An 11,876-nucleotide genomic window follows, 5' to 3' on the forward strand; every position below is an offset into this window, starting at 1 on the left:
CTGTTGTCCTATTTACATGTTGGACACCAGGGGGCATCACTAAATTCGTTGCACTGAAGCCCATGATGACTGCTGCAATTCTGATACGAGGACACGTTATGGTCTTAGTTCTACTCTTTAATACCAATACCAATATGACACATGGGTTAAGCGAAGGATAGAAAAGGTGAATAATGCAAGTTTTACACTAGATGGGGACTGTAAGGCACAAAAATTGCAGAAAACTAGCATGGTCGAGGTAGCTCAAAGAGCTGCATGGGATATTTCTAACTCAAAGCCTCCCTTGATACATCCCCTTAATTTGCCAGCTACCCTGAACTGAAGAGCTGGTATTGAAACTAGCTGGAATGCAAAATTGTGCTAATAGTCGCAACGTATAACAGAACCACCACCATCTCCTGATCATCATTTGGCTCCAGTTATTGTTTAATTCTGTTAGCTGAAAATGAAAGGGTCTGTTCAATGTCTCGCCATGTCTCCCTCAGGTGGGTGGCTCACCTTTGTGGTTATGTGACACCTCAGTGAACAGGGTAAAGGTGGATTGTTTAGTGCTGCGAACTGGCCACCGCCCTCCAAGTGCCTGTCAGTTGCATTTCAGTCGGAATCAAGTACGCCGGGACGCATTATTCATCCAGAATGTCCGTCAGCCGGAGAAACTGGTCCACTTTGTCCAGGTGAGTGTCACTTCAGTTGAAAAGAGCTTTTTCTGAAGACACGTATGATACGGAATGTGACAGGCTGCGGAGGCAAACACTTCTATTCACCTCACTCAGATTATTTGCAGGTTACTAATGTTTTTAAAACCGAGACCTCGAGGTACTGATTGGAGTGACGGGTTTGATACACACTCGTAAAATCAATGTGCTCAAATGACATTTATTTGGTCTTATTAACAACAAATCATTTTGATATGTGAAGCTACTTTGTACTAATCATGTTGATGATTACTCACACTTACAACCAAGGTCTTAACAAAGTTGGAAACAGATAAATATCAATACGCAACACCTTATCTCAACATTTGCAATCATCACTTTGGCAACATTCCTAGGAAATCACGATGCCCCCATCACTGACCACCGTGATTTGAAATGGAGTCCCATTGAAAGCACTTTATGATGCTCGATGTTCTCTGCTCAATCTAATGGCTTGTGGTCACTAGTCATAACATACCAACTAACTAAACATGGCACACTTATGCTGGAATGTTTGTCTTTCTTACAGTTCAAACAGCTCGTTCCAAGCAGTGTTTTTTTTTTTTTTTTGAATGGTCATACGAGTAATAATGAGCATAGTAAGAGTCACTTGTAAAAGGCTGCAGGCTTTACGTTGCTAACATTTGATATAAAGCAGCCCAGCCCTTGAAGAGCAAATAAAGCAGGTTTGGACGAGCAGTTATTCAAACCGTAATCTATTTTCAACTGCTGTGACACATTCATCGCCTTATAGCAGTTGCCGTGACGTTGTGCTTGATATTAGATGAGCCGTTTCCATTTTACGACCTTACATGTGCACTGTGTCCTTAGTTTGGCGCGCCAGTGGACAATGGAGGATGAGGAGGAGGTGGAGAGGGAGAGGAGGAGGAGGGTGAAGAGCTCAAGCGGCGCCTGTGACTCCGAGGGCGACTTTAGCGCGGAACCCGTTGACACGCCCACAAGCAACCAGGTGTCCGACCCCCCACCTGAAACCACGCCGGGCTCTAGCAGGTTTAGTTCATATAATAATTCCTTCTTCAATATTTTTTTACAAGTGTGTGCTCCACTTTTGCATCGTTCCATCTTTTAGTTTTGCTTTCATTTTTTCTTCAACTGGCATCCAAGGTGCCATGGTGAGACTTCCACTGCTTTTATGGTGGCTGGTTGGCTTCCCAGAGACAATAGCGAAGAAGGCATTTGACACCTTTGCCTCACGGGAATGTGTCATCGGTATACATTTCAAGCGGACGCCGTGCATGGAAATGTGGAATTTGTCAAAAGCAGTGACTCTGGTTATCAAAGGAGTTTTCTGGGAAACTGAACCATGCTTGACAATGTTTGTGGGTGGTTTCTCGAGGACAGCCATCATACATTTCATTCACAAATGTGTCGTTTATTTTCAGTGCGGAGCAGATGCAGCTGGACTTTATGGAGATACTGCGTGTCCGGGATGAGAAGCGAAGGTTGAGGCACATGGAGTCACTGAGGCGCCAGAAGGTGGTGAGAGAGGATGTCGAAGAGTCTGGCGGAGAAGGAGGATTGAGGGAGGAGCTAACCGTGCAGCAGCACAAACTCATAAGCAAATCACAGCAGCCACAAAAAGTGACACCTTGCCCTCCCAAGGACATCAACATCCACACAAACGGACAGGTAAGACACGTTTTATATTACTACGCCTCGACATTAGGAATGCATCTCTCCAATAAAAGACAATTCGATACATCTCTCAAAATATGGGCTGCGATATGATTCAAGGAAGGTTTAAAAAATTTGAAAAAAGTAAAACTTTTTTTTAGTTGCCCATCCTTGATTTAATGTATTGAGAGAATTAGAAGCGCGTTGGTTGAGACAAAAATATTGTACATGCATTTTTTGTCAAACTTTCTCCTTAAATTGTGCTATTCATTCTGGAGGCCGTATAAGACAACCTTATCGAATGGACTGAATGCTCAGCTCCTCTCTCGGCTTCTCACTACATCAGTAATATTAGTTACAAGGGATACAGATTAAATGCCTGTGAGTATTGTTATAGTGTCTGCATGTGTTGCAGCCCCATTTCTGTTCAGATACTTAAATGGTAACAACACCTCCACATAGATGCTAATTATTAGCCCATGTATCTATGGAGTTTCCCATTGTATGTTAGCATCAATTGAGCAGAGGCCATGTAATTTTTCTAAATATACAATGTGTAATTCTCTTGGTTTGAAGTTTAGTTTGACAGTAACCTTTAGTTGAGAGTGGCAATAAACAGCTTGGAACATTTTTTTTTCAAACAGTATTTACTTATCGTATCTGCCAAACTGCCACTCGTTGTAAAGTGAGTTATCTTCCACCACACAGTGCTTGTATCTCAAGTTTGCGCCCACAAGTCAAAACAAGGAATTGGCAAATCTCCAAAAATTCATAATTCCAGTCACTCAACTGATCATTTTAGTTTGGAAATACTGTAGTTGTTGAAGAAGAAATGGTACTACTCGGCGGAGGGGTGATTACATTTGTGCAGAGATGAGCACCAAGGGGGTTGAGTTGGAGAAATGCCACACAGTGCCGGCAGTCTGCTGTTGCCCCACACAGAGTCATGTTAATCATCATCTACGTTTGGGAACAACAACTCAGTCATGGGAGCACACAAGGAATATAGAAAGGCAAAAATATAAGGGGGGTGGGGGGACAACAATTTCCGCTTCTCCAAGCTTCAGGGAAGACTGGCCAGCACGTGGCAGTTTGCATGTGGGGTTGTTTTCTAGATTTAACTCACCCTTTGCTTAAATCATTAAGAATTATATTTGTTTGTCGTATTTCAACCGACAAAAACAATCCTTGCATTGTAGTACACTCCCTTTGATCTTTCGCACACAATCTGTTTTATAAGCGGTATCATTCTCCTCGATCACCCCGTGGCCGTTATGAGAATAAGCGGATCAGAAAATGAAAATTCCCCTTTATCAGTCTTTGGTGACTCAAGTGACCATCGAGATTTATAGAAGGAACTTTTTATAACACAAGACTCAATGAGGGAGGGCCTTGCCCCAAGGATGTTATGTAATGCGAGGTGTGTATCAGGTGACTTTGCACAAAAGCGTCATACTTGTGTTGATGCCATCTGCTGTTTGTCTTTATTAGCAAGAAAATGGAGTATCGTCAGAGAAAGACCCCGTTTCCAGGCAACCATCCAACCCAACACACAAGTTTGTCAGGTTAACAAGCATTATTTTTCATCTCTTTTAGTGTCAATATAGATTCAAAGAAAATATACAATGACAAAAAGCTGAATAGCAATATTCACAAAAGGCGCTTGAGCCACAAATTGACCGCTACAATACGCTATTTCAAAGTCCTCTTCATCATGCTGTTCACATTCTGACCATCATGAGACAACCATCACTTCCATCATTATTTAAACAGGATGTTCACAAGGGAAGTGAACACTGAGCTTACATTGACAGCAGGTTGCAGCAGAGGAACTGGAAGAGTGACAGAAAGGCATAGAAATTGACTTCGATGCTGTAAAATTTGCTATTCAGTTCCTTGTCAGAGAGCACGAAACAATCTTGACTTGGACATGTGACATAACACCATTTGAAATTGCGTATATATTTTGCTGAGAAGGAAGCCGTTGCTCCATCACGCTTTCTTGTGTTTATGTTGTTGTAGTTCTGTCTCTATCTCTCTCAACAAGAGCCCCTCTGCTAGCGGGCACACAACTCCCGTGAGCCCCCTCTCGCCAATGACCCCCAGGTCACCTCAAGAACAATGGCCCTCACCTTGCAGTAGCCCCTCCCCTCGAGGGCCAAGAAGCCCCATTCCCAATGGACACGCGCCACAGGTAAATGCACACGCGCACAACGCAAGAGTAATCTGGTGACTCGATGGCTCTGCTCAATGTCAAAAAATGGCAACAGCTCTCTCTAGTGCAGAGATTAAAGTGGACTTTTCTGAAAATTCCGGGGGAAAAAAATAAATAAATAAATATATAAGTGTGTGTGTGTGTGTGTGTGTGTGTGCGCGCGCGCGCGCGCGCACACACACACACACACACACACACACTTATATATTTATTTATTTATTTTTTTCCCCCGGAATTTTCAGAAAAGTCCACTTTAATCTCTGCACTAGAGAGAGCTGTTGCCATTTTTTGACATTGAGCAGAGCCATACAGTCACAAGCCAAGCGCGTCTTTTGATTTCAACCAATCAGCGCCGACGCAAATGATGTCACACACGACAACAGCTAAGCTAAGTTAGCCGAGACGACACTCGAAGTCGGACGGACACGATTTTCTGCCAATCTGTGTTTTTCCCTTTTTGGCCAAATATATTTTTTTACGACAACTGTCTTGTCCACAGCGTCTTTTATTCGTTCCACTGGGGTTTAGCAAGTGTGTTTATAAAGAGACGAAAATTGTTTGGGGACTATACCCCCACATTCTAGTTGAGATGGTATAACCCAAGTGGCAAAATGACGCTTGCTACTGTTGTTGCGAGTTGCCATTCGTTCTACTAAACCATTAGTCAAACGCCATCATGTCTTCGGTCGTTATTACACAAACAAAAATCTCTTTACTGTTACTAGTGTTAGTGCCTCAATCTGGCTACGCTCGTGAAAGCAATACAACGAACTCAAACGCGTCTTCGTCCAATGTTGTCAACTAATATCCGGATTAATTTTATTTTCCTCAATTCTCCGGAGAAATTTTCATAAAAATTTGAAAAACCCGGAATTCCGGGAAAATCCGGAGGACTTTCATCTCTGCTAGTGTCAAGAGTTGTCATGGCAGACTCGCCTCGATTGAAATTGCTCGACTTGAATGCAGTTTCCTTACCTTTCTGAGTCAAGGCGCATTTTTTTTTAAACAAACAAGCAATACACAAATCTATATGACAATAAGCTACCAGATACATTATACAGAAATGTTTTGGTTTTCTAGGCTAGTCTTATAAATAAATGGGGCAAATGAACCATGAATTAAAATAATAGACAGTTTGTCTAATTTCATAGTGTTGTCAATTTACTAAGTAAACACTTTGACATGCTTTTTTTTTTTAAACATTCCCTTCCAACAACCTCACACAATCCAACCAAACAAGAGTGCCGAAAAGAACTCAGGAAGAGATAAATCAAATGACAACAATAATGCAAACAAATCTGTGGATTTATCCCTTTAACTTTTTCTTGAAACAATGACATGTAAACATGTGGACTGCACCTCTTAAGGACTGAATTTATGTATAAAGGCACAATATAAACATATCAAAAATAACACACACACACACACACACACACACACACACGATTGTTTAATTGTCACTGGAATGGACAGATGAACAGATACGTTATTTTGTAGTAATTTAATGATCATTTTCACACCAGTTATGTGAAATTAGACAACTTCACTGACGATCTCTCGCGTGGCACCACGGGTGAAAATTACAATTTTGGTGAATGTGACCAATCTGCTCTGAAATTCTTTTGCTGTACAATATCTCAGACCGTCGTGATGTGCTCTTCGACCAACAACAACCCAGAGGAGCCGAGTAAACCTATTTTCATCAGAAAGAGCTCCCGGACAATTTCTTTTCGGGTAAATGCATAACACATCACTGCAACACTCATTGTCTTAGCACCCTAACAACAATAATACATGACACAGTTACATGCACACTGCACCAGGCAAATGCCAACATTGGTGTTAAGACACACAACATATGCTTGGTCTACAGATGATGAGGAAGAAAGAGGAAGAGAGTTCGCCATTGCAAAGGAGGTGCGATGATCAGATTTTGGGCTTGTGTGAATTGTTGATTTCCGACTGTTTACTATTTTTTTCCTCTATTTTAGTGCAAGCGTCAGGGTGGCCTCCAAAAAGTTTGAATCCAACAAGGTAAAAGTCAGTGTACGCTAACTTGAAAGTACACAATGAGAACAAAGGTATTGACACATCCTTGATTCCGTCGGATTTGCTCCTTCCAAATATTTATTCATGATCTTACTCAGACAATCTGGACAGATCTAGACTTCCAACAGTGGGACCAGTTTTGGAAAGGCCAATGTTGTCCCACTATTGATTGATGGAATGATTTATTTCAAGGGGGGTCGATGCATACGCACGCACTTCCACACGCATGATGAGCAATAACAATAAGGAACGAAACAGAAAAATAAAGTAGACACACAAGTTTGGGAGTTTGTTAAAAGGAAATCACTGCCTACCTTAGTAGTACTGACCTGACGCGGAAGCATGGGACGCACTTTTGCAGCGTGTTCACGATCGGAGCTCACGTGTACCGTTTTAAAATGCTTCTCCCGGCACTCCAGATTTCCATTCTTTGCCAGTGCCCTCGGTGAATTGTAGATGAAACAAACTTTGAATGACAAGAATAAAAACAATAAAATATATTGCGCGACAGCTCTGATCGCAAGCTGCAATTGCAGATTGCTAACCGCTAACAACTTCCGGTGAAGCAGGTCACGCGCCGCCGTAGGTTAAAGGAGACCTGCTTTTTTATTTTATTTTATTTTATTTTATTATTGAAATTTGTTTTGTAAAAGCGAGACTGACAAGATGCTAAGGGTGCAGTGTGCACTAACACAAAATCGCAATCGACCTATTGATCATCCCTGATTTCTTCGATCAGATTCAGTCCACCTCCAAATACACTAATACGTACAAAGTTTTGTTGGAAAACTTGCCAACTGAAAAGGTGTAGCGTGAAACCACAGTTAATCAAGCCTATGCCCCTCTATTTTTTTTTAATAAAACAAACAGATTTCAACAAAGAAACTACGTAATTGAAACACAAAATTCATCACTTCACGGGGTGAAATGAAATCATGATAACAAAACCAAAACGTATCTCACGAAACAAACTTGTGACATGAAAAATTTCCACTTGGTCAAGCCAACAAAAAATATTTCCAGATCATCATTGTGATTATTCCACAAATGTATACCTTTAACAGAGACATATCTTTGCTTTGTAAGCCCTTGTCTTGTGTTTTTTGAAGAACACCAGCTCCCCTCAAATCATAACAAGTCCCTGTTTTCAGTTTATGAACCGCGTGACACAGCAAATTATGTACATTGTACATTATTTGCACAGTATGGAATTTGACTAAATCATCAGCAAGTAAAACGTATTTAAATAGTTTTAAAAGATTGCATACATCATTAATATATACAGTAATATGAATAATTTGTGGCCGATTTCAGACCCTTGAGGTACCCCATAGGTCACCTTCAATAGCTTATTAATTTTGACTGCTAAGTTTAAAAGAATGCATTCTTGGATGAGTTCAGTTCTGGAAGAACAAGCCCATCAAACACTTTTGGGATGAACGAGAACCCAGATTGTAAGATTGGCCTTCTTGCAGGTTCAACATCAGCAACCTTTGACATCACCAATGCCCTTCTGGAAGAATGGACAAAAAACTCCATCAGATGCCATTCTGGAGGAAGACAATCCCTAGAGTCACTTTATAATCGCTGCCGGCAAAATGAACAGATGTCTCAATACCTTTGTCCGCACAGTGTCACTTGCTTGGGTCACAGATTAAGTAGTGTGTTAATTATATTAACTGTCCTTTGGTTTGGATCAGAATGAAGCCCTCAACGAGGACAAAGCAGCACCTTTCCAGAGGAAGTGAGTGTTATTTTTAACTTGTCTATTTGAAGACCTTTAAATTCCCTGCTTGGCTCACCACAATGGAACTTTTGTGTAGTTCCGTGCAACGAGTCTCATCTCGATCCATCCAGGAGAAGATGGAAAGACTTGCCCAGGCTGCTCAAGTCGGTATCGTCGGATCTTCAGAATGATCAAGCACATATCAGTCGGATTTATTTCATTTGGCATTTGCACAGAAATCGGAAACGGGTCGATCTCCCGACGTGAGCCAGCGTGCCTTGTACCTGCTCGACGAGGTGTCCAGGAAGAGGGGCCTATTTGAGAAGGAGCCGCAAGCAGCCAGCCAAATAAGGCCTTCCAAGCATGTAAGGACGCAGCCCATAACTTTCCCCTTTTTTTTTTTTGTCAGGGTAGAATTAAAACAACACTTTTTACACCATCACGACCAATATTAAAGCACATCATCAAACACAAAACAGGATTTTATTCCTAAAAGTTATTATTCCAAGCCACTGTAATATTATGCAATTGCACAATTGCACTTAAAGGAATTAAAAAAAACGACTTCGCGATTCAGATAGCATTAACTTATAAATTAATCTAAATAAAAGCTTAAAAAACGGTACTTCAAAATAAACATGACTGAACTGTGAACAGAGATTATTCTCTGAATGAGTAAACACAAGAGTTGTACAGTACTTCAAAAATAAACATGACTGAACTGTGAACAGAGATTATTTCTTTTACCGCTAGATGGAGCCTATTCACTGCAGCTCAATTTCAGAACACAGTAATTGGATACAGTATTTAGTTCTTTCTGATCGCCTTTTCAAGTGGATGTCCTTTTAAATGCGTGCGATTTTCAACCACTCCTCTCCTTTCAAATACTTTTTAAAGACAAACACTGCGTATTTTCCTGTTCAAATGCCAGCAACAATCTTCCAATGTTGTGTTGCAGGACTTCAAACATGTGGACATCAACAGCAAGAGGAGTTTGTTTGAGAAGCCATGAAAATGTCACAAACGTCAAACGAGGAAGAATCTACAAGTGAAAGATTATTTCGTCATATTAATTTGACCTTGTTGAATCTTTGTAAATATGGGAAATTTAATCATTTGAATTATTTTGTATTTGTCTTGCTTGAGCTTATCTGTTTTCTCGTTCCTGTTTAGCTTTCTGGAGGAAAAAAAGTAAAACAATACAAGTTGTAGTTTTGCAAAAGACTGAAAACGATGGTGTTTCTTGCTCATTTCGGATTGGTTATGCACCCAATTGTTTAGTGATCCACTTATCCTCACGAGGGTCGCGGGGGTGGGGGGGGGGGGGCTGGAGCCTATCCTAGCCGTCTTCGGGCAGTAAGCAGGGTACACCCCTGAACTGGTTGCCAGCCAATCACAGAACAGACATAGACGAACAAACGTTCGCGCTCACAATCACACCAGGGGAACAAATTGGAGTGCCCAATCAAACCGCCATGCATGTTTTTGCAATGTGGGAGGAAACCGGAGTACCCGGAGAAAACCCACCTAGTCTCGGGGAGAACATGCAAACTCCACACAGGAAGGCCACAGCCACAAATGAACCCTGCATCTCTGCACTGTGAGGCAGAAGGGCTAACCAATGGCTCACCGTGCCTCCCATGAACGGTTATTTCATGTTAAAAGTACAAATGCATTTTTTTCAGTATTTAAGTACTGTGCGTTGAACAGGTGAAGGTTTGATGAAGTTCATTCACCAATCTAAAAGTGAAATATTTTGTTGTGAATGAGAAAGAAATAAAATATTTTAAGATTTAATCTGTCTTTTTTCAAGTCTGAACACTGATAATACACACATACAAACACAGGTACGTTCGTATATATGCATACATACATACATAGTATGTATGTATGCATGTAATGCATGTAATAATTACATACATACATACATACATTCATATTATTGAACTGCACAAAACGCATATTTTTAGGGGTAGCTGAACTCAGTGGAAAGCCAAGGACACGTCTAAAACATTTTAAATATATAGATTTATTTTTTAGTTTCGAAAGGAAATAATTATAATTCATGGCATAGTCTAACATGTTTATTTTCCAGTGTTCAAGGAAGTTCAAACGAACCTTTTGTCACACTTTGCTGAATAGAAACATGTATTTTACAGTTACAGTTAGCACCGCATGGCTGCATATATATATATATATATTCTCCAATTTCATTGGAAGCACTGTTTGGAGTAAAAGCAAAATGATAACAAATGCCTCGCAACTCTCAATAGACTTTATAATTGAACAGTCTAACTTTAGACATAACCATCCTCTTATCTCTGCAGATTAGAGTTCCGTGTCTGTGTTTTGTCAGCGGGATGGTTGCCATAGAAGGACGTGTGTTTGTGTGTGTTTGCATTTACACTCTACCTTATTTGGTTCTGCTGATAACGCCAAACGGGGGCTATCTTCAAAGTTATTAATAACCCAACAAAAGCTGGTGCAGCCTTTAAGCTTTCCACTTTGATTCTTTTTACACTCGTCCCGACGCTTCCCCCATAGGACCTTTGTTGTGCTGCATCACCGTTTCGCAGGTTTGCTTCACACAACACAAGAAGGGAAAACCACGATTACACGACATAACTCACAGATAGATGCCCTGTAAATTAGGATTAAATTGAGGATTTCTGGATAAATTGAGGGTGTGTGTGTTGAAGGTCACCGCTGGTCATGTCGGACAACGAGGAGGTGGCGGAGGAGGAGTACGAAGAGTAAGTACAGTTTTTTTCATCATAGATTTACAACCGCAGAGCAATACACGTTTGGATGAGCATCATAACATGTGATAAATGTGTTTGATTTTTCACAGGGAGGTGGAAGGTAAGAAAAGTCATCATTACTTAGGAAGAGATGATGTGCTGGCAAAACAAAAGATGTGCAGTTCAAACAAATGCTTACTCCAAAACATGACGGCCTAACACGGTAACGGGACACCCACGGTGCACACAACAATGCACGAGCTCGTCACTATTCAAAGGACTGCATGACAGTGATCGGTCACATTGCCAAATGAGCACGGATCGTTTATTCCCCAATTCCCGAAATTAGAATGCTAAATGTCGCGAAAACAAAGCATGCGGTAAATCACAACTCCTCATTTGAAATGCAACTGGGCAGAACGTTGAAAATGAGACATTTTTCGAGAGAATAGGAAAAATACCGCAGGCTCACTTTTAATTTGATGGCAAAATGTGTCCAGGAAATCAAGCATTTCTCTACTAAAAGTCTTCTCAAATTTGTGAAAAGAGGTAAAAGGAGTGTTTCCGAAGTTCTCCATTTTTTTACTGAAAAAAGTTTTTGTTGAATTTGCTTAATTTTATTTTGTTAGTTGGCTGCACAAAATAAAATCATCTGTATCCAGATACCTTTTGAAAGTAGACGAGACTACTTAAAAAAAAAAAAAATCTGCATCCAGATACATTTTTAAAGCAATTTGTAAAACTACTTAAAATGTATCTGGATCCAGATTATTTTATTTTGTGCAACCAACTAACAAAATAAAATTAAGTATATT

General features: G+C 40.5%; 2 protein-coding genes across 8 annotated transcripts in view; both read left to right on the forward strand.

Moving 5' to 3' along the window:
- The first annotated feature begins 492 nt into the window (after positions 1-492).
- On the forward strand, positions 493-9,441 carry lad1 (ladinin). The gene is made up of 12 exons (XM_019890892.1): positions 493-674; positions 1,527-1,706; positions 2,099-2,345; positions 3,822-3,895; positions 4,353-4,524; positions 6,187-6,279; positions 6,419-6,462; positions 6,537-6,579; positions 8,295-8,338; positions 8,418-8,484; positions 8,557-8,685; positions 9,279-9,441. The coding sequence occupies exons 1-12, from the start codon at positions 637-639 to the stop codon at positions 9,330-9,332; spliced, it is 1,185 nt and encodes a 394-aa protein (XP_019746451.1). The 5' UTR covers positions 493-636; the 3' UTR covers positions 9,333-9,441.
- Positions 9,442-10,786: 1,345 nt separating this feature from the next.
- The window catches only part of tnnt2a (troponin T type 2a (cardiac)), an 8,086-nt gene continuing 6,996 nt past the window's right edge, over positions 10,787-11,876 (forward strand). For all 7 annotated transcript variants that reach the window (XM_019890893.1, XM_019890895.1, XM_019890896.1 and 4 more), the window contains exons 1-3: positions 10,787-10,896; positions 11,020-11,073; positions 11,172-11,182. In XM_019890893.1, the coding sequence (XP_019746452.1) occupies positions 11,033-11,073; positions 11,172-11,182 (52 nt within the window). In that variant the 5' untranslated portion in view covers positions 10,787-10,896; positions 11,020-11,032. The remainder of the gene's footprint in view (positions 10,897-11,019; positions 11,074-11,171; positions 11,183-11,876) is intronic.

Source organism: Hippocampus comes, unplaced genomic scaffold, assembly GCF_001891065.2.
Source record: "Hippocampus comes isolate QL1 unplaced genomic scaffold, H_comes_QL1_v1.1 scaffold174, whole genome shotgun sequence".
NCBI lineage: Eukaryota > Metazoa > Chordata > Actinopteri > Syngnathiformes > Syngnathidae > Hippocampus > Hippocampus comes.

Excerpts from the sequence above, each read along its gene's own strand:
- lad1 (XM_019890892.1), top strand. The coding sequence starts at position 637 with ATGTCCGTCAGCCGGAGAAACTGGTCCACTTTGTCCAG. Across the intron at positions 3,896-4,352 it reads CCAACACACAAGTTTGTCAG|TTCTGTCTCTATCTCTCTCA; the intron begins GTTAACAAGCAT and ends ATGTTGTTGTAG. Across the intron at positions 6,463-6,536 it reads AGTTCGCCATTGCAAAGGAG|TGCAAGCGTCAGGGTGGCCT; the intron begins GTGCGATGATCA and ends CCTCTATTTTAG.